Here is a 23,513-nt window from a genome sequence, read left to right on the forward strand (position 1 = left end):
GATGCCTGATCTGACTGAGGATGAAGTAAAAATGGCGATCCGCCGTCCGCCCTCAGTTCTCTTTATAGCCTGTCTAGATTGTGTTGCCAGTTTTCTGATGATTTAGATTTAGATTTAGATATTTATTCTCATAATATGAAATTACATTATAAATTATGCTAAACTAATCTACATGAATTTATATTATGATCGTCATTAACATTAACATGATATTATTTATTAGATACAAATTAAAAATGTCTTAAAAATAATCAATCTTCTGTCAACAATTTTATCAATTCATGTCAAAACAAAATACGGGAATAACTAAGTACGAGTATCTCTTAATGATCGTCATGTTCTAAATACAATAAATATGGTATACATTACGTTGAATATCAATAAATGAGAACATGTCAAATTTACACGATTCAATTTACAATTTCAAATGTCAAAGTCATATACTCATTTACTGAATAAAGTGGATTATTCAATAAAAGGACCCTCAGTTGACGTTCAAATATTTCGTCAGATGTTTCCATTCGTAATTCAGCGGGTAGACGCTCGTAGTATGTCGGGCCGATTACTCGCGGGTTTTTGCATGAAAGTGCCATGCGTCGCGGCACTGTTCTGAGTCTCCCCGTGGATCTGATTAATTTGCCCGTGACCTCAACACGTTTAAACTGTGGCAGGTTTTTTCTTACGAACATCAATACTTCGAATATGTATAGTGAGTAGTGCGTCATTATTCGATTTTTCTTAAATACTTCCTTACAAGGGTGCCTGGGTTTAACTCCTGCCAGTAACCGTATCGCACGTTTCTGGAGTATTAATACGCGATTTGCATCCGTGGAATTGCCCCAAATAACCGTACCATATGACATCAACGAGTGAAAATGCGAGAAATATACGGCCTTCAGTGACTTCCTAGATATTAGTGGTTGTAGTTTTTTTATGGCAAAAATAGCAAACTTGATTGGCGCTACTGTGCACTCGTATGTAACATGTCTGACCGGCTTTCCGGTCAGTTCTTGCAGCAAGTAGCTGCAAAAGAGTACCCATTCTTTTCTAAAGAATGGCAATTATGACCACATGGAAGAACTCTTATAATTAATGTAAGAAATTTCCACTAAATTTGGTTGGTCAAACTTTAGTTCCAAATTTATCCACGAGTAGTTAGGGGATTTACCGCAAAATGTGCGTGTAAATTCCCCCAGAATTTTAGTAGCAATAACGTTTATTGTATAAGGAATTTTAGCAATTTGTAATAAATTACGATGAAAATACAAAAAAAATACACTAGACTTACGTAGTTTCACATTAATACTAAAAATTAATTGCCCTACTCTGCCACTTGCTTACGGATCACTGAAATCGTCAGATTATTGAAATTGACACTTTTTAAAAAGTCATTAATCCACTATACCGTAATTTGACGCGCTCGAGTATTTCAGACGATCATTTTTAGGGTTCCGTACCAAAAAGGTACAAACAGAACCCTTATGGTGCGACTCTGTCCGTCTGTCTGTCTGTCACATTACTAATTATCTCGAGAACTGCTAAAGCTATCAATTTGAAATTTGGAATAGTTATGAACAACGCTAACCCAAACACATTGGAAGTGTAATTTTTATTTTTATTAATTATGGAAAATGCCCAATATAAAGAGGGGGCAAAATTCCAAAGACTAGTTACTAGTTCGAGTGGGATATAATTTGAAAGAGCTCGAATGGAACATTACAAAACCTTTTTTTATTTTATTTTTATAGTGAAAAAAATTTACTTTTGAAGGAAAATGTGAAAAAAGATACCAACCCCTCCCCCCTTATCTGCGAAGTTTACCAACGAAAAATTATGATTTTTTTACATTATAATAACATTATCATAAATATTACAGGAAAAATATAATCACACTTCTATCTTGAAAAGTTTTTTTGTAATTATCAAAAAATATTTTCTAACTTAATTTGCAATTGAAGGTTTGCGGGTGTTTTTTATTATACTTGAAATATCTATGAGATTATACTAAAAACTCCTTCTTTCAAATAAAATAAAAATTGTTGAAATCGGTTCACGTGATAAAGAATTATCCCTGAGAAACCAACATACATACATGTCGCGTAAATTAGTGAGCCAATTTGCCAATAGATGGCGCTGTTAGTATACTTCTTGCCAATATAGTTACATAGTTCTTTCGTGAATATAGTTTTTTTTGTTAGCCTGATGGTTTAGTGTCCCACTGCTGGGTAAAGGCCTCCCCTCCTTTCCTCCTTTCAACCCTGTCGTTTGTATTTACATGAAAAATTTTAAAGTTAACGAACTCGCACTGGACCGTTTTTATTTTCTATTCTGACGGGCTATCCTGGACGCGGGGCTTTGTTTTAAGGACTCGTACATGGTGGAGGTACCTACTCAACAGGATGCATTCTAGTAACTCGAAAATTCTTCTCTTGAGCTCCCCTAGCATTGTGTAAAGCAAGATATACATATTATGGATTTTATGGAATTATATTTACCGGACTGTTTTCCAGCAAGTCTTCAATTCTGGAAGTAGAACCAACTGCCACAAAGTAATCTATCTCGCTGCTTGTGTTTTGCAGACATTGTACATGTGTATCTCCGGAAAGTGGAACATTCGCCTAAAAAAATTGCATGGAATATTTTTAAACTTTTGTATTTTGGAGTAAACACAATAAAAACTTTTTAGAAGATTATGGAGGGCCACGTCAAAAATGCGTATCAAGCGGGAAAGCGTCTTAACAGCACAAGAGTAGGTAATAAGACATATTAAGCCGGAAATCGTATTAAACGTGATCGTAAAGCGAGTTCTACTGTATATCATCAGTGAAAGCATATAACTTCAGTATAGTATGAAAAAATTAGTTCCAGTGAAATTCCGCAACATGGCGCACCCTCAATAGATCCTGGTTCACCTATATGTTACTGTGTATTTCTTTTGTGTTAGCCAATTTGTATGTATAATTTCCAATGCGATGTAAATATTGCTTGTGAATAAATAAATGAAATGAAATGAAACTGGAAACCGCCTTTGGGAACTTTACCGTTCAAATTCTCGGGCCAAATTAGCACACATACACAATTACGCCTACATTTAAATAAGACGATACGTTTACAGAGCCTGTCTCTATTACACTAACGTACACAGCTAAGTGTAGATGAAATGCATATAATGTCAATAACTACCAATCAGCGACATTAATCCGCTAATAACCTTCTTGCTGTACGTACTGGCCGCTGAGAGTTCGCGGTTCATATTTGATTAGAATATGACTTGGACAGGGATAGGTTTATGCCATACATTGAAGAACCAGTCAAATAATTCACGTATAATAATTTAATGCAGATTAAAAGATAACTAGTTAAAATGTTGTTATGAAATTAAATGACAGACTAACTCAACATAATTAAATATTCATTGTTGTAGGTATAAATGTATTCCGCTATAATAAGTATTTTGTATATTTTATTATCAATCTGTATGGCAGTGCGAAGTCACGTTCAGAGCCCGTACCATGAGTCACTGACAGTGTCAAAACTGACATTTACGCTATCGAGAACGTAATTTACTTTCTATACATGTCGTTTGCGCTAATATGCAAGTACGAGCGAGATGTATAGAAAGTAAATTACGTTCTCGACGGCGTTTGTCAGTGCCAAACTGATGGTAGCCGTACTGGTATAGTCTATCCGTTTTTCTAAGATCAAGTACGCCATAGTAAATGTATAGCGAACTTGATCTTAGAAATCGGACAGGCTATACAGCCTGCAAAATTTACATGGGTAGGTACACGAATCGGGTCAAAAACATTTGAACAGGCGGAGTCACAATAAATCCCCACTTTCAGTTCCAATGGAAATATTTTATTATGTATATAGCCGGTCAAGCAAGTTTGTCAGTAGAAAAAGGCGTATAATTACAATTTTGTATGGGACCATAACCGTTCGCGCGCTTACATTTTCTAAATTCGCCGCTCTTTTCTACTGACGGAAATGGCTTGAGAGAGAACCTACATATATGTGACAGTAGAGGGTGGATTAAAATGATCAACATTTTGAGATAATGTGTGTATTTGTTAAATTAATTCAGAGAAAGCGTGATAGAAAAAAATGTATCTACATATAGGAGACCGGGTAAGATTATCTCACGGGTTATCTCATGAATAGAACATTAGATATCTTGCTGTGCGAAGTTTGGTTTTCATATGAAATTCTTTGTGACAAAGTCAGATAAGATAACTTCGACCTATAAATACTATTTTTATGGAATTATGTCCGGTTATACTGACAAATTCGCTGGTTTTCGTGGCCGGCCCCACATCTTTCCCTGCGAGGACGTCTGTGGCGTTTAAATTGTTTTAGTTTTTACTCTCGGTGAAAGTTGATAATTGGCATAAGGTTAATAAAACTCATCTCTCACAAAATAGTTTGAGATTAATTTGGAAAAAATAAAATAAAAAGTTTATCAACTATGCTTTATATGACATCCGCTTAGTATGACATGTTTGTTACTTCCCTTCAATGTCATTATAAGCTGATTCTACTGTATATAGAAAATACCTAAACTAATCATAAGTTAATAAAATAGTCTACTTCATTTGGCATAAAACCATCCCTATTATCCTCGCAATTTAAAGAGTCGTATGTTGTTATGAAAGTCGTATGCAGTTGTTACGTTTTAGCTTAGCACGGTAGTATAAAAAATGTCGTCATGTTTATTCCAAATTTTACTGAAGTTATCTGTTTACTACAAGTGAAAAGTGATTCCACTGTCCTTGATATGAACTAAAACAACTTCTGCACCACTTCACGACACATGAAGACATTTTTAATTACAAAAAAACGTAGTTTTTATAAACCAATTTAGCCATCCGTCACTGACTGTCATCTCGGCCGCACTGAAGTTGCCAATCGAACAGTGTGTAAGCACCGCCTACAATCGAATACTTTACGTTGGGTCATAATTGAGCGGACAGAATACTTCCATGGTTTATATGCGTTCACTGTATATCATGTACGAATAATTTCTGATTGTGTCCATTCTCCTGTATAAAAAATAAAAAACTAAGTACCTGTTCTAAAACCTCTTGGAGCGTACAACTTTCTTTTGGCAGTGTAAACGTGATAACTCTCTGTTCACCATTTTGTAGGAATATTAACATTTTTGCTGACTGAGGTTCTGACGGTCCACTTGTTGGCTCATTGTTGTCTGTTGACCAAGTAAAATAATGTATTAAACAGCACAATGTCTGAATTATATAAAACAGCGAGAATATATAAAGAAGATTACTAAGGCTTACCATGCTGAGGCACTTGCTGTGATTGCATACGAGGTACGCGTTGCATTGGCCGTTGCTGCTCTTTGCTACGCACCAGCGTTTGGCGGCCATTATCGCTAGAGAACGATCAATAGGTAAGTACGTCAAAATATCACAGTAGGTTGACACTGGACCTTTCGGGCGCTCTCGGTTCCGTTCGGCTCAGCGTTGCTGCGAGCAATTATTAGGGTTCGCAAAAGTTCCTTTGCATGCACAACCACATATAATATAATTACTTGAAATTTGACAACCCTAAATTGCCGAAAGGGATAGTGCCATAAATTAGAAAGGGGCATGATTCATCCCTGAATCGCTGTCAAACTTCGGATTTGTAGGAAGTGTAATTTCTGTACGGTAGTACTATTATTTATTCTGTGCTAGCTAGTAGCATAGACTAGGAATCCTCTAGACGGAGTTTAGAGCAATTATTTCATGAAACCGATGCTGCCAAAAATACGGGGGTGCGGGGGGACGAGGTGAGGGAATCCCGTGCCGTGATTGGTCCGTTCAAAGACACGGACCAATCACGGCACGGGATTCTGACACTTTGACTCGAAGATGGAGTAAAACTACCGTATATAGTGGCAGAAGGGGTAGCGTCACTATGCCCAGTCTAGAGGATGTCTTGTCTGTGGCTAGTAGTATAGTTAGTTACCTGGGTTGTTGCAGTTGAGGCTGCGCCCCCGGCACCCGCATGGGCTGGTGGATCCGCTTGTACTCGGCCAACGTCATCCTCCGCCCCGTCGACAGCGTCAGCAGCATCCGCCGGTCCTCTGCGTCAGTGTCCATCACGGAATACTGTAATGAGGTAGGTACATATTATAAAACGTAACTCATTAAAATGTAAAATTATCCTCAAAAGCAACATTTTGTACCTTTTTGGTACGGAACCCTAAAAACGGATCCCTTAAGAGTATATAGGATCACTTTGTTGTCCGTCCGTCTGTCCGTCCGTCTCCGTCTGTTAATACCCTTTATCTCGGAAACGCGTGGAGGTATCGAGTTGAAATTTAAACCATATACCTACTCAAGTCTATACGGTCCCTTGAAGCAGTAAAAAAAATTAAACTTCTATGTTGGTGAAATTTCTGACAGTCTTTAGCACATTTTCCATTAATTTTTTTTTTATATACCAAATTATACCTTATAGGTAAGATGACATTCTAATGAGCATAAAACAGCTAATGAAAAAAATAATTCAATTGTGGCATTGTAGTACGAATCGAGTGAAGATTATCGAAAAAAACGCTAGACAAAACGTACCTACTTACTTACAGTCTTTAATTAGGTACCTATATAAATACCATTATTTTACGAATGTGCATACATTCAAATAGGTTGAACTTTGCATTTAAAATAAATTTCTAAGAAAAACATAAGCATTTTGCGGTTTTGCTCATGAACGGTTTTGCTTATTGTTTTCGGCAAACTAACCTCAAAAATGTAACCCTCGATAACGAGTGTGATTACGCGTCGATATATACGGTATTTCGATTTACATTAGTATTTACCTCTTGAAAACCTACAACAATTAATATGTAGATTTGTGCACTAAATTCGTAAAATTACTTATTATAAACACATTTTTTATCAACTTACCTTCACAGCGCTTCTGTAAAACAGATCTAATGGAATATGAATGGAATGTGATTTCCACAACAATGAGTTACCCTCTCTTAACACATTATTGACATTTTAGTAGGTAGGTAGGCGTTCTGCCTATTAGGGCCGACACACATTGATTAATGTTAAGTGCGAGTTCATACATTTGCTACTAAACACAAGTACCTAATCAATGTAAATCAGGCCTTACTGCAATAAGGTACTAAACGCATTGATGCAATAACAGACAACATAATTATTATGTTAACGGATTTGTGACCTTTTTAGGGTTCCGTAGCCAAATGGCAAAAAACGGAACCCTTATAGATTCGTCATGTCTGTCTGTCTGTCTGTCCGTCTGTCCGTCTGTCCGTCTGTCTGTCCGTCCGTATGTCACAGCCACTTTTCTCCGAAACTATAAGAACTATACTGTTGAAACTTGGTAAGTAGATGTATTCTGTGAACCGCATTAAGATTTTCACACAAAAATAGAAAAAAAACAATAAGTTTTTGGGGTTCCCCATACTTCGAACTGAAACTCAAAAATTTTTTTTTCATCAAACCCATACGTGTGGGGTATCTATGGATAGGTCTTCAAAAATGATATTGAGGTTTCTAATATCATTTTTTTCTAAACTGAATAGTTTGCGCGAGAGACACTTCCAAAGTGGTAAAATGTGTGTCCCCCCCCCTGTAACTTCTAAAATAAGAGAATGATAAAACTAAAAAAAATATATGATGTACATTACCATGTAAACTTCCACCGAAAATTGGTTTGAACGAGATCTAGTAAGTAGTTTTTTTTTTATACGTCATAAATCGCCTAAATACGGAACCCTTCATGGGCGAGTCCGACTCGCACTTGGCCGCTTTTTTTTTTCTTTTGGAATACCTAGGTACCTAAGTATTTATTAATGTCAAATGTGGGGTTTAAAACACTCTTATTGTTTACCAGCATCCAATTGGCCAAACAGTCTGAACTGTAATGTCCGTCCGACACGATTTAATTTTTTTTACATTTTTAGGGTTCCGCACCCCGCACCTCAAAAGGAAAAAACGGAAGCCTTATCACTCGTGCGTCTGTCTGTCTGTCCGATCATCCCGCCCCCCCCCCCTTTATCTCCGAAACTACTCGGTCTAAAATTTTGAAAAAAATACACAAAATAGTTCTTTACTGACAGGAAAACCGATAAGAAATGTTCAGTCAAACGCGAGTCGGACTTAATGTACCGCACTTGGCCGTTTACGTAGTTTCCATGTAACGCATTTTAAATAAACGCTTTTAGTTTTATATATTTTAACTTTAATTGTTTATATTTAATATCTATAGGTAGGTACTCTGGAGAATTTTGTTAACATAAACTAAGGACTACGGATTTACGCTTACAGTAAGTACAGCCTGAATTTTTCTTTCAGCATGATTAGGTAAGGTAGCTGAAAATCCCTACTCCTACTCCTACTACTACTATATTTTGGTCAATCGTATACGGACATACGTTCCAGACTCAGGTTCCAGAGCTATGTTATTAACGTGCGGGTTGAGCTAATGAGGGAAACTCGGGCACCTCTTCAGTCGGGGACCAACCGGCGCGCCATACACACGCCTCACGCCCTCTCGCGGACTATCCGAAGAACGCGATACTTATCTCTTATCATCATAACGCACTTATAAAAAATGATACATCGAATTACCTCACGAGTGCCCTGATAACACGGTACTGTGATAAGGCGTAAACGATTTGATTTAGTTGCAATTTTGTTAGTCATTTAAAATACTAAGAAAATTCGTGTTGTTTATTATTGCAAAACTTAAGTTATCAGTTAGTGCAGTCAAATGTTTTTGTGAGATATGTTATTAAGACTGTAAACAAGCCGTTTCTTTGTCTTTAGTTAGTTATTAACAATGTTCAAGATATTGATAGTTTTTCCGCTAATTTTACTGTGCAGTGTGAACTGTGAACCGTGTAGGAGAGTTGAGAGTGTGAACATTACATATGGTGAACAGTTTGAAAACAATTCAATATTCTACGATGGGGTGGAGTATGCCGAAGGCTCGTGGTACGAAGTTGAAGAAAACAACGCGACTGTTAGGCTCGGGTGTCCATGTATTGGACGCACTTGCCTATGGAAGTGTTGTCCTAGCGGTCAACTCTTCATCAATGGACAATGCACGGACTATGACTTAAAGGAACTCAACCCCTTCAGTCCGCAGATATTCAAAGATATGGAAAACCTGGATATAAGAGCACATGAGCATTTCTTTTATATGTACAACAATAAGCTGTGTGATTCTCGGTATTTGGTGGACTCGATGTGGGGCGAAGGAATTTACATTCAACAGGTCAGTATACGTATTCTTCAACACTGTATGGAAAAGAAAGATCCGGTACAAAGTACAGAAAACCTTACATTAAATACCTACACCTTACATCAAATAAACCCGGTAGGTTAGTTTTTTTTATAATGTTAGTACTTAGTTCATGATGCGATGACAAAATGTTCATGATAAAATCCAAGTCTTCGCCGCAACGGCGGTAGCACGGTCGCATTTTTATCGCTTGTCACCATGCCTGTCACGTTCTAACAAGTATGTAAGTGCGAAAGTGACGGGCATAGTGACAGGTGATAAAAATGGAACCATGCAGCGCCCGTTAGTTCTCGAAAACCCGCCGGCCATGAAACATTCCCGTGTTTGGAATGTTTTTGATGGGCTAAGTTTTTTAAAATAATTATAATAATTATTATACCTTCCTACTTACTCAACACCTTCGGTACCTCTTATACATGTACCGAAGGTGTTGAGTAAGTAGGAAGTATTACTATCAATAAACTATATTATATAAGTACCTAGATGGAATGAAAGGTATATTCTGCCCCACCACGCATCTTTTATAAAAAATACATAATATATTACTCATCAGCATAGGCAAGCCGGAGCTAATTTGGCTTCCTTTTCTTCATGTACTGAAGGAACAGTGCAAAACCTGTCTGAAAATTAGGCAAGCCGATGCAATGGGAATCAAGTTTTACAAGTCAAGCAAGGCGCTCCGCTACTGATACGGAGCCCGAATCTATTTTCAACAATTTATTACGGTTTTGATTTTCTTTAACTTTTTTAATTTAAGTAATTACAACGACAATATCTAACTAAAGGCTTCGTCACACAGGCGCGTTTTCCGGGCGGCGCGTGAGCGGGGCGTGAGCGTTTTATATGTAAAAGCGGCGCGCCCCGCTCACGCCCCGTCCGGAAAACTCGCCTGTGTGACAAAACCTTAATTTAGAAAATATCGTAAAACCAGTAAGGTTTCTATCAATGCAAGTTGTATCAAAATAAGTTTGTTTTGATACAACTTATTGATTGGTGCAATGGAAATGTAGTAAAAATCGTGCGTGAGATGCGCGCTAAATTTACTTTACTCTAGGATTAAAATTGGTGGTGTCACTGGCATGATCATCTAATTTTGAATTATTAGTCATCGCCTAAAGTAAATAAACAGTTTAAAGTAGGAAACCTGTCATTGGGAAGATAATGGCCTGCAACGTCTTGAACTGTGTGATGAGTAAGTAGATTGATGTTGCGAAACAAAATCTAGAACGAGCAATTTTATGTTTTAAGGGGAAGACACATACACACTTGCTTTTAGCGTCCTCTATCATTAACCTTGGTTTAGCACTTGTAGCAGTGTATTTTCCGACTTTCGTAATTTTATTTATCGCGAAAATAGGGGGTTAAAGAAGATTATTTTACAAATTCTCCGATCAACATTTATTTGAGTGATGTTCCGAGAATAAGGTTTTCGGTCACCATGGTTCAAGGAAGTCTAAACCAAGCGTCTCAATATTTGAACACGCAAGATAAGGAAACGACGATGTCTGTTGACAATGGTCAATTGCGTCGGCAATTTAAAGAAGAGCGAACTCACTGAGTAAGCGAAGAGTAGATTTTTGGCATGTGTCATCAGAACAAGGTTTCCCAACATTGCGTCGAGTCGAGTCTATCAATAAGTTTTTGGCAAAAATTTCATTTTTGGTACAAGCTTTTATCGCTGACTGTACTTTTTATACGACAGACAACTAATACTCATCGAGACAATTCTCAAAACCCCTAACACAATTAGGTTGCGTTGTTTCATCACAGAGTTCCTATGGCCACCTCCTGTCTCCATCATCAGATCAGTTCGACAGTACATACCATATATCGTATTGTCATCAGAACTACATACATACAGCTGCCAATTTTCATGACGCTACGATCCTTGGAAGATGGTTAAATTAGTTACCTTAGATTACATTACATAGTTACATACAGGTCGACCTAATAAAAGCTTGTTAAATAGTACAATAATACCTCTTACTTATACTGTATTTCTAGTTATTTTAGTACCTAATCAGTATAATATATTAGTAGGTAGGTACACAGTAGTTTCGTTTTCATCAAAAATGCAGTAGGTTTCTGCCCTTTCCTTATTACCAGCTCTCTACGCCCGCCTACAAAAGTATCACACCCACTTCTAAAACATATCGTTTTCTTTAAATGATAGTTCAATATAATTTAGAAAAGATTTATAAATAACATTGCATTCTATTTGTGTACATAAGTTGTTAGCTACACGATCCAATATGTAGGTACGTAATATTTAGGCGTGCAGCGTATTTATATGCTCGTGCAGGCGTATTTTCTTGTTTCCACGTTTTCTGCGCAACACGTTAAAGTAACAGGGTGCATATTGAAAACATAACCTTTGACAACTACTAATATTTACATTGGCTATTTTATTGTTTTCCCATTTTACGTGCCGAAGTCAGAAGTTCAAGTGAGGATTTGTAAATTCTTGAAATAACATACAGCTTGGTGTGGTTTAGATAGGTACACTATCTAAACAATGTAATGACTTGCTGTTACGGCTTTTATGCTTGATGGGACAAGAGTACACGTCCGCAGATATTCGAAAGCGCCGTAAAGTCAGCGAGCACACTTTGTGACACTGTTTGAAACGGCTGTTCCAGAATAATTCCTCAACATTTATATGACAGGCACTTATGTTATTTTTATTGTATATTCCAAGTGTCAGGGAATTTAATTTCAGTACAATTTCGTACCTTGTCACATTGATGTTTACTATATGTTTGCTATATTTTCTTGTACTTTTACTATATTTTCGCCTTACGAATTCCAAATTGAAACTGTTTTTTGAGTGACCGTTACGCGTCTATTATACTTTATGGGACAAACTTTAGGTGACGTAAGGTTACATTGAATTGGTATTATATTGCGATTAAATATTCTTTCTGAATACGGGCGTTGGTGTAAAACCAATGTGTTTATTGTTTCAACTGGCGCGTTGCAGCGTGCGCTGTGGCTGATAATTGCCATACGCTGAGAAAAATCTATCAAAGTGTATACGGGAATCAAAAGATGGTATAAACTGATGCCACATGTTCAAGAGTTTATCTAGGAACCAACAATAGTAGGGCTAGCAAAATGTGTTGACGGGTTCTATGATAATATTTATGTTATTGAATTAATCATATATACATTTGATATTCGATGACAATGAGTGATTTTATTCCATTAGGTACCTAATAGTCATTATTAAAATTGCGACCTTCAAATCAAGGGTGAACAGGCACCTTCTGGGCAGGCTCGCTCCATCGTAGGCCAAGTCTTCGCCTCGGCTAGTCTGTGGCCATGAGTAAGCCCATTTATAATATAATATAAACCAGAAAAACTCATGAAAACTGGCGGTTAGATAAGTACCGCAATTCCCGACATTCAAGGTTCGCCGCAACTTATCTTATTTACTGGACTTTGTCTTTATTTAATTTCCCTGTATTTTATATTTTCGTTTCTTGTTGATAAAAATCAAAAGTCTAACTTTTATAAAACCCTAAAATACACAGGCGTTTTTAGTGAGTGCTAATAAAATAAACCCGTCCATACCAAACCAAATTGTAAACTAGCTTCTGATGTGTATTTAGCCACTCTGGCCTCTCTAAAACCTAATACGAAAGCTCTTCTAATCAATCACACTCAAGTCTCTCTTATTCAACTGAATGGCCTCGCCGTTGCAGCACATTGTAGGTACGCTTTCGTTTTAAGTTTAAGATCTTTAATAGATCTGCCGGATATTTCACTTATTTAATCTTTATTGTAGGTACAAAAGAAAACTTATCATTATAGAAACTAATGTCAAAAAGTAGAATTACGGCTTCCCAATGGCCTTATGTTATTTTTGTCAGTCGTTGCGCGGGAAACACTTTTAGTTCCGACACTCCGTATTAAGCACAATACGAGAAGATTTATGCCATATCTCGTATTCGACTAGTATGTTTTCAGTGTGTGAATCGAGTGGATTGTGTAAATAGCAAGCAGCTGTTCAGCATCAAACTAAATAGTACGTATTTTACTGTAGCTAAAGAATAATTGTAACGTGAGTTTAACAAAATAGCGAGTAAAGTTGCTACGATAACGATAATAGTCGAATAGCGTCGCGCTTTCAAAAGTAAAAGTACTAAAACTTAGCCTAGTCATTTGTAGTGTTTAATTTATGAACCTTTTGCCTACTCTGTTTAAATGTAGGTATCCTAACTAGGCTATAATATTTAGTTAGTACCTAGGACACCATAACACAAGGCTACAAACCGTCTCTACCTTAGTAAGTAGGTAGTAGAAGTAGGGAGTGCTTTCTTTCATCTACCTACCCTAATAAAATGTTGTGTGCATCCATAGCCTAGGTACATTATCAATTTATCATCGAACGAACCATTGAAGCATCATTAAAAATTCTGAGTTAAGAATGATAAATCTCAGCCCGCTCGCCGTCAATATTCGGTTCGTTTAGCTGTAAATAAATTACTGAATACCTATTTGTATATTTCTCTTATCGACAGCTATATACAGTGCCTGGAATTCTACGGCCAGACTGTTTGGCGATTCTGATTCATTCACGTGACGAGTTGAGCTTACTTCTCATGCTGGATGGAAAAATTAATTCTTATTTATGATAACGTAAAATTAGGTACCTTTGAAGACTTATTTTTACGCTCCGAAGACAATGCTATTTATAATAATGATGACATGTCTCTTTGTGAAATTAATGAAACATTGATGATATAATCATTACCTGGGTATCGGAACTGTTATTATTTACCGCAGGGATCGCGACCAAGGACAGCGTTTTCCGGGATAATATGGGACAGTTTTTATATATGAGTCAAAGTATTACTGTGGCAATATTGGAAGAGCTCCAGACTTTCATGCATGCTTGAGTTTTTCCCCAAGGAAATAATCATGGATATTATCTAACAGAGAATAAGTTTTATATACTTATTTCCCCGTTTTCGCAATTGTATTAGCATCATGCCTGCGAACTTTTACAAAACTGAATTACAAAGCTTATTTGCTCATATAAAAACTCAAACATGCGCGTTTTCTCAGAGATAAGACCTAGCTAGATCGATTTATCGCCCCCAAAAACCCCCATATAGCAAATTTCATCGAAATCGATAGAGCCGTTTCCGAGATACCCGAAATATATAAGTATATAAATAAATATACATATAAATAAATAAATAAATAAACAAGAATTGCTCGTTTAAAGGTATTGGATAGATATGTTATAATATAGGTAGGTACATTACAAATATCTGGGTGACCGAGCTTCGCTCGGAAAACATGTAAAAACTCAAAAATGCGCGTTTTCCCAGAGATAAGACCTAGATCGATTTTTCGCCCCCGAAAACCCCCATATAGCAAATTTCATCGAAATCGTTAGAGCCGTTTCCGAGATCCCCGAAATATATATATAAATAAATAAATAAATAAACAAGAATTGCTCGTTTAAAGGTATTAGATAGATAACCTATTTAATAGGTAGGTAGGTATCTATAGCAATTTTTCGTATCTCTGTCTTGACAGGTTTTGCTCGATTGATTTGTGTTATGCTTTAACATAATGTTCACCATCAATACCCAGTAAGCAAACGGTAGGTACTTAACCGTAGCTCAACAGTCTCACGACATGGTACTTATACGTGGCGCATCTGTTGCAATTTATAGGACTAACGTGCAATGCAGAATTTTATTTCCTTACAGCTTACCTTCCCCTACGATTATGCACGTATTGCTTTTGTCGTACAATACAGGTCCCATATGTCTTTTAATTTTATTTTTTCAAGTATCTTTCGTAACTCGGGCAGATATAAAATGGTCGCTGCAATACCAATTTCTTTCACTAGAATTTCTTTTTCTATTTTCCACTGTGTTGCACATTTGAGAGCATTTATCCGCTAAACTTTTTCAATAATGCTACGAGAAATGTTGAAATTAACTGTCAAATAAAGTTCTAGTATCAGTCATACATCCAACCCCTCTATAAAACCCCTACTCGAACGTAACTAAGTAGGTATGTCTGTTAACTTTTTCTGCCTAAACCACTGACCTAATTGAGATGAAATTTGGTATAGAATAGAGAAAAAACATATGATAGTCTTTATACTTTTACTATTACTTACATTCTTACGTTATAGTTCGTCGCTTACAATTTAGCGGGTTTGTATTTTGTTTTTGAAGTGAAAACTTCTTTAGCGGTGCTGTGCACTTTTTGAGGTGGGGAAAAAATGTTAAACTCGAGACAGCGTAAGACGATACGTGACCTGATCTAAACCGTTAGGTACATGTAATGTCATTGAGTTTTTCTTTATTGATTTAAATGCCATCGAGTGAGTTTCGCTCTAACTGGTATTAATATAACTCGAGTACTAACAGTGATGTGCTTAGAGGTTTCAAGTAATTAACGCTAACGCTAGATGGCGTTAACCTCAATTATACATAGTGCATTTTGCACTAGTCATTGAGTTTTCATTTCTGCCGGCACTCCCTGAGTGCAACCCGTTATTATTTACTACAACGCTGGTTTTCAGGCAGACCCTTGATACATTATTCCTTACTCGCTGTAGTCGAAAACTAAATGCCTTGCAGTTATGTTAAATAAGTGTGAGTGTGAACTCTATATGATAGAATTTGGACAGAACAATAGTAGCTATGGTGTAAACTAAATTGAATAGAAAATAAAGAATAATAATATGGGAGGAAGTACCTATGTCCTATATGATCTTATAAGATGGATAAGATAGATATGAATGGAAATATACTTAATAGAGGTAAAAAATAAATAAATAAAGACATACGGTGCACAAATATCATCATTTTAAATAATATAAGACGGCGTGGCTCTAGTACCAGGAGGTAGCGTGTTTTGTATTGCCATAAGACGTTGTTTAACCTGCAATTTAAAACTGCTTACTGTGCTTAAGTTTTTGAGGGGTGGAGGTATATTATTCCAGCATTTCGTTGCTGTATATTTGAAGCTACCTCTAAATGCAGCAGTACGGTGACGTGGTAATACTAATTCGTTACAAACCGATCTGATGTCATACAAGCTCGACCTACTTGCGCGCCATTTGAACTTTTCGAACAGATACTCTGGCTCTGAGGTTTTAAAAACTCCAAACAACAAAGATGACAGGTGCAGCTCTCTACGAAATGTCATTTTGAGAATACCTTCTGAGTTTAAATAAGGTGTCACATGCTCACGTGGCGGAATTCCGAAACAATAACGAGCACATGTATTCTGCACTCTCTGGACTATACGGTCAGTGCGGGCTAGTAAACGTGGACCATAGACTATGTCCGCATAATCAAATTTAGAAAGTACTAAAGAATTACAAAGTTTAATTCGCAGATCGACGCTGAGAAAATTCGGAATTCGATAAAGTACTTTGAGTCTATAAAATGCGTTTCTTGTAATTTCCGCAATATGCCCCTCGAAACGCAATGACTCATCCATTAGTAATCCCAGATTGCGTGCCTCCGATACACGTTCTACTTCTTCTCCAGAGATAATAACTGCTAATGATAATATGGATGGCAATCAAGATAAAGAAGAATAACTCAATAATACTCATTAAGAGAGAGCTAATGTATTGGGTCCCATACATTCCACGACTTTTCTCTTTCCGCACAGACTCTTATATATACAAACATTTTAAAAATTCGGATAAAGATACGAATAAATTAAATACCTACGGGTGGTGTTACATAATTCAAAAAGCTTTCATGTTCCGCATTCCAAAACTTATCCCGATATGAAATTGCCCCAGATATCTTATCGAGTAGTGGCCGCGTTATGAATTCCGAATTTTGCCCCTCAGGCACAATCAGCAAAACAAACATTGAGTCGGAACCATGAGAGACGTTTCAGCTTACGGATCGAAATTTTATGCAGACCAATACCTAACAGTTTGATTTCTGAATATTCAACAGAATCGGTAGGTATTAGGACTAGACGGTCTACCGCTAAACGAAAATCGATATCTATTCGTTTTTCGCGGTAGAACCTAAGGTAGGGAGCGCAGTGGCGGATTTGCAGTCTTTGCCGCCCTAGGCTCCAGGCCTTGTAGCCGCCCCTTTCTCAGCATCAGCACCCATCATATTGACTACATTTAGGTCAGGCGACGAAAAGGGTAGAGGGAAATGCTTGGGACACATTTTTAACTTAGTAACTCTATTTGGACTCGTTAGGAGGTGGACATATCAAAAGTCCCCTTGAGCGGGGGTAGGAGGGTTTGGTTGGTCCCATTTTTCGGGTTTTTGCTTATTATATCTCAGTAACTATGCGTCCTTGTGACAAATTCATTATACAAAATCAAAGCTAATTAAATTTGCTACAAGTTTTATACAGTCGAGTCAGTCGAGTTTTTCGATAGGTATTTTGTTTAGTTTTTGAGAAATCCGCTCTGTAATTTTGCATTAAATTTCCTTCAATACATAATATGTAAATATTTACGGTACAACTACGTACAACCTATAAGATTTTAACAGTGTATTCCTGTAGGGCTAAGATGGTCGGTTTTTTATGATATCATGCCTGTCACGTTCTAACAAGTATGTAAGTGCGAAAGTGACGCATAACATGACAAATGATAAAAATGCGACCATGATATCGCCGCTGATCATATTTAATTTAAGACTAAAATGTCCTATAAACTTTTCTGGAACTCGCCTAGTTTCAGAATTATTACCAATTAAAAAACAAAACATCTAAAATGCATTTACGGTGGCGATGTTGCCACTATGCGACGTAGTCTACATATTATCCTTAAATGTCAGAAAGTAGTAACGCTTTGCAAAAAAAAATAGGTTTTACGAAAAAAAGCAAATACTTATTCATTTTAAGTGACAGTTTTACCAATAACACTTACTTTTTATGTACAAAAACATTAAAAAAATCTTTCTGAAAAGAAACATAAGAAAATCTTTTTTTTTTGCCAAAATTCACCTATAAACACTCATATAACATTTTTTTTCCTTATTTTGGCCTCCAGCGAATTCCAGAGAAGTTGAAAGGACATTTTAGTCATTTAATATGATCAGTAATAAACTGTTAAAATTTTTCGGGTTCCTTTCCTCGTCAATATTATTGAAGAAAATTTAATGCAATATTTCAAGAGCCACTGCGAAATCGACGCCACACTCGCGTTCGGGGCTTCGCGACGCGATTCGCGCACAAGTGTAGAGGGCCCTCAAGATATCGAAAAACTTGACTGAGTAAAACTTGTAGCAAATTTAATCAGGTTTCATTTTGTATAATGATCATGTTTGTCGTTAGAACGCATAGTTTCCGAGATATAAGCGAAAAACCGAAAAATGGGACCTTCAATCAAACCCCGCTTCCCCCGGCTCAGCAAGGGCTACGGCCGGGGACTTTTGATATGTTCACCTCCTAACTAGTTCAAACAAAGTTACGAAGTCCAAAATTGTGTTCCAAGACTTCCAAGCATTTCCCTCTATGGGTACCTTTTTTTGAGAATTCGTTGCCTAATTTTGAATTATTTCTTGTTATAACAGCGAATTTTTTGTCACAATTTGCCGCCCCTAATATCTCGCCGCCCTAGGCTCGAGCCTACTGTGCCTTATGGGAAATCCGCCACTGAGGGAGCGAGTTCGTTCCGTAACGAATGGTATAAATATGTTGCTTTGTTAACCATATTACGAAGAATAAATATTTATTCTAGATATTCTAGAAAGATAGAGACATAATTATGTATTATATTATTGTTTTATTTTAATGGCCGGCTGACCTACTGCCAGCCAGATTTCTGGCCACCGAGGAAAATGAGAAAAAGTTTCATATTAAAAGCTAACATTTACTAAACTCTAAACTTACCAATGTTGGTCGGCCCGTTACGCAACGCGAGGAAAACGTCGTCCATAGAGACAATTAATTTATTAGTTACTAGCTGTGCCCGCGGCTCCGCCCGCGTGGAATTCGGTCTGTGTCAGTAAGCTAATTCATCCCTAATTTCTCTTTCTCTCCCCTGGAGGCGGAACTTGAAGTAAAGTTGACAGATGGATACGATTAGCGGACTGAAGTCCAGATAAAATATTTTACAATTAGGTATAGGTACCACTAAACAAAACTACACTCCAAAACCAATAGTTTTTTTTCGCCCTTATTCCAATATTAGACGTGATTTAAACGACACAGAGTAGTAGGTGTATAACGGACAATACAGTACAGTACTTTTGTATTTTTACGTTCTTGACTGTACCTATCCAAATCATGTCCATGGCAATTATCATCCAATTCTGTCCTCCAAATCATTCTGAGCATGAACAATTAAGAATTATACACATAGAAATCCATACTTCCTATAGTAGTTTATGCAACAGTGATATAATAAGGGTTCTTAAAATTCAAGGGTCGAAGTTACAAAACGAGACGTAGTCGAGTTTTGTAAAAAAAGACCCGAGAATTTTAAGAACCAATTATGAGCTGTTGCATACATTACTTTTTCTATGACAGCTGCAGCAAAAAAAAAAAAAAAAAAAAAAAAAAAAAAAAAATTATTAAAAAAAAAGAGTTATAATTAAAAAAAAAAGAGTTATTATTTAAAAAAAATTAAGTTATTATTTAAAAAAAAAAAGAGTTATTATTGTAAATGAAAACATACCTCTTTCAATCAAGATGATCGGAACTTGTATCTTTAAAAAAAATAAAGCAGTTGTATTATACTCATAAGATGACTGCTAGCAGTCATCTTATGAGCCTATAGACAAAGCATTCAAATGACATTGCTTTAGATATCACTGTCAGTCATTTAATTGACACATTTAAGTGCTGGAGTAGAAAAACAAACTTTCAAATTTAGGTCTAATATTATATTAGTTAGAAGTAAGATTAGAGGAAAGGAGAATATTATAGATATCAAAAACTTGAGGCCGAGTATTTACACTTTATTTACAATGTTTATGTATGCACAACTAAATATCTACATATATGTATGTACCGGGGATTACTTTTAACAGTGTAAAAAAATGTTTAATTATAAGTTTTTAATTTAAGTCTTATTTATTAAATAACACTTAAATTAAAAAAAAATGGCCTAAGTCGTAGTCGCTTGGTAGGGTGCCCAGAATGCCATCTTTATTAAAGTAGGACTTAACCCTTAAAATCGTATTAAAAACGCGAGCGTAGCGAGCGCGGAATTTTTATCATAGAAAAAAAATTGAGGGATGCTATGTCAGGGACACAGCCTGACATAGCATCGTGGTTTACGTGAAACGTTGGTGTGGATATCTAAATAATGCGAAAGCCGAAGGCCGAGCTCCATGCAGGGCCGAAGGCCCGAAGCGTCCAGGCTGTCAGTGCTTAAGCACAGAACAATAGTTTAAGTGTCTAAATACGAAGGCCGAAGGCTGAGCTTCGTGTAGGGTCGAAGGCCCGAAGCGTCCTGGATGTCAGTGCTTAGTCACAGAACAATGGTATCAGTGTCTAAATGCGAAGGCCGAAGGCCGAGCTCCGCGTAGGGCCGAAGGGCCGAAGCTTCCAGGATGTCAGTGCTTAAGTCGTAGTAGTAGTCGCTCGGTAGGGTTCCCATCAGAATGCCACCTTTATCAAATTAGGCTTAACCTTTAAAATGGTATTAAAAACGCGAGCGTAGCGAGCGCGAATTTTTTTTGATAGAAAAAAAATTAGAGAGGCTATGTCAGGGAATCGTCCAGGATGTCAGTGCTTAAACACAGTACAATAGTATAAGTGTCTAAATTCGAAGGCCGAAGGCCGAGCTTCATGTAGGGTCGAAGGCCCGAAGCGTCCAGGATGTCAATGGTTAAGTTGTAGTAGTAGTCGCTCGGCAGGGTGCCCAGAATGCCACCTTTATCAAAGTAGGCTTAACCTTAAAAGTTAAAAACGCGAGCGCAGCGAGCGCGAATTTTTTTGATAGAATAAATTGAGAGAGGCTAATGTCAGGGACACAGCCGCCGCAATGGTTGAATTTTGGTGTGGATATCTAATGCGAAAGCCGAAGGCCGAGCTCCGCGTAGGGCCGAAGGCCCGAAGCGTCCTGGATGTCAGTGCTTAATCACAGAACAAAAGTATAAGTGTCTAAGTGCGAAGGCCGAAGGCCGAGCTCCGCGTAGGGCGGAAGGCCCGAAGCGTCCAGGCTGTCAGTGCTTAAACACAGAACAATAGTATTAATGTAGGTTAATGTGTGTGCTGGGAGTCCTGAAGCACTCAATGAGTTTAGGAACTCCAGAGGGTCTGTTGTGACGTTGCCTTCATCCAAGACAGTGTTAATGGATTTAGGTATATACTGCCTGTTCACTTTCGATTTCCGCCAATATCCGCGCATGTGTAGGTAAGTATAGACGTACGACTCTCTCCAGTACCCGCTGATGCACCACTGTACTTACCGTCGAGCGCGTCTGTCGTGTGAATCCGCTAAGCGGTCAACCGTTCTTCGCACTGCGTGAACGTCTCCGATTCTTCCTCAGATTCCTGAGACCGTGCTACCTTGTAACCTCAATACGTTGCGAGAATTTCGCGAAAAATTCGTTTTTTTCGGAAAGGTATGGTAACGCGTTTAAAACGCAAGTCCCAAATTGTTTGACATTTACTATTTAAAATTTAAAAACTTTCGCGTTTTGAACACATATTAACTCACATTTATAGACTGGCTTTTATTACCTATATTTACCGACGTTTCGACACAGGTTTCACTGGTCGTGGTTGCGGCTAACTGATGTCCCAACAAAATGTCAAAACAGAGATTTGTGCAACTACCCGACGAAAAGTGTATGAAAAAGTTTAGGGTAGACATCATATTTTCAAACCACCCACTTCACATAATGTTAATTATTGTCAATAGACCCGCGATAGACCCGTCAATAAATGTGATTTAATATGTATTTGCAAAGACGTTTGACATTGACTAAGAAAAGTTTTGTTTTTTTTTTACAAAGTACATACACAAAAAAAAAGTTTGCACCACTTTCTTAAGTTAGCGCCATAAGATTCAGGTGCAAACATAACTTAATTGAGTGTATTGGCCACCCCCCCTTTTAGGGGTTGAATTTTTCTAGCCTAAAATAAGGCCAGGGATTTTCTTGACAGATTAGTAAAGTTTGCATCAAAATCCGTTCAGCCGTTTTCACGTGATGAGCGGTCAAATAAACAGATAAACAGACAAACAGATAAACAGACAAACAGACAAACAGACAAAAATTCTAAAAACTGTTGGAACGTGTTCTGTTATCGATTCTAAGTATCCCCAACCAACTTTTTTTCGAATATCTTCCATGTACAGACTTTCGACCCTCTTCAGCTTTATTATATGTATAGATAGATTAGTAGAGAGCGGATTTGAAGTAGCGATCTCAATATTAATATAGATATGACTGATATAATTTATTAATTTTTCTACACACAAAAATAATGTAACTTATCGGAACAAAAAAGTAAAAACGTTTATGGAAGCTTTTGTAAATAAAATATTGGGCAAAAATTATGATGATAATAAATAAATGTGTGTAGAAAAAATAATAAATTATACCAGTCATATCCATATTAATATTGAGATCGCTACTTCAAATCCACTCTCTAGTTATTAGAGCAGGCTAAGGCTTAAGATGGTAGCGCTTTTATGGTATGAATTAAGTGACTATGTAGACGATACGTGATCTAATTATCGTTATTTTTTGTACAGAACGGCAGTATGATGGAGGACGTCGAAGGCCGCGTGCAGTGGCACAAGCCAGGCTACTTCTGCGTGGACATCATGGTCACGGATAACAATAGTCGCCTAATCGCTGGTCCATGCCACCCTTCTGAAGTCCCTATCGACGACGACAGCAAAACGTTGTACGTCATGTATGCTTCAGGTGAGTCCAGGGACACAAGCATCCTTCTGCGTAGACATTATGGTCATGGACAACAACAGTCGCCTAATCGCTGGTCCATGCCACCCTTCTGAAGTCCCTATCGACGACGACAGCAAGACGTTGTACGTCATGTATGCTTCAACTGAGTCTAGAGACACAAGCATCCTTCTGCGTAGAGATTATGGTCACGGACAATAACAGTCGCCTTATGGCTGGTTCATGCCATCCCATCCGTCTGGCATCATGTACGCTGCTGGTGAGTCTAGTGATACAAGCTTCCTTCATGGACATAATGGTCACGGACAACACAGTGGCCGTATTGATGCCTTAATATAACTCTAAATACTTAGTTCACATTGAACTGGTGAATTGTTT

The 23,513-nt window shown here is 37.3% G+C and overlaps 1 protein-coding gene across 2 annotated transcripts in view; it reads left to right on the forward strand.

The window, feature by feature from the left end:
- Positions 1-8,481: 8,481 nt before the first annotated feature.
- The window catches only part of LOC134653068 (G-protein coupled receptor Mth2-like), a 47,615-nt gene continuing 32,583 nt past the window's right edge, over positions 8,482-23,513 (forward strand). For both annotated transcript variants that reach the window (XM_063508357.1, XM_063508358.1), the window contains exons 1-2: positions 8,482-9,258; positions 22,964-23,138. In XM_063508357.1, the coding sequence (XP_063364427.1) occupies positions 8,821-9,258; positions 22,964-23,138 (613 nt within the window). In that variant the 5' untranslated portion in view covers positions 8,482-8,820. The remainder of the gene's footprint in view (positions 9,259-22,963; positions 23,139-23,513) is intronic.

The sequence above is a fragment of the Cydia amplana genome, chromosome 12, assembly GCF_948474715.1.
Source record: "Cydia amplana chromosome 12, ilCydAmpl1.1, whole genome shotgun sequence".
Lineage (NCBI taxonomy): Eukaryota > Metazoa > Arthropoda > Insecta > Lepidoptera > Tortricidae > Cydia > Cydia amplana.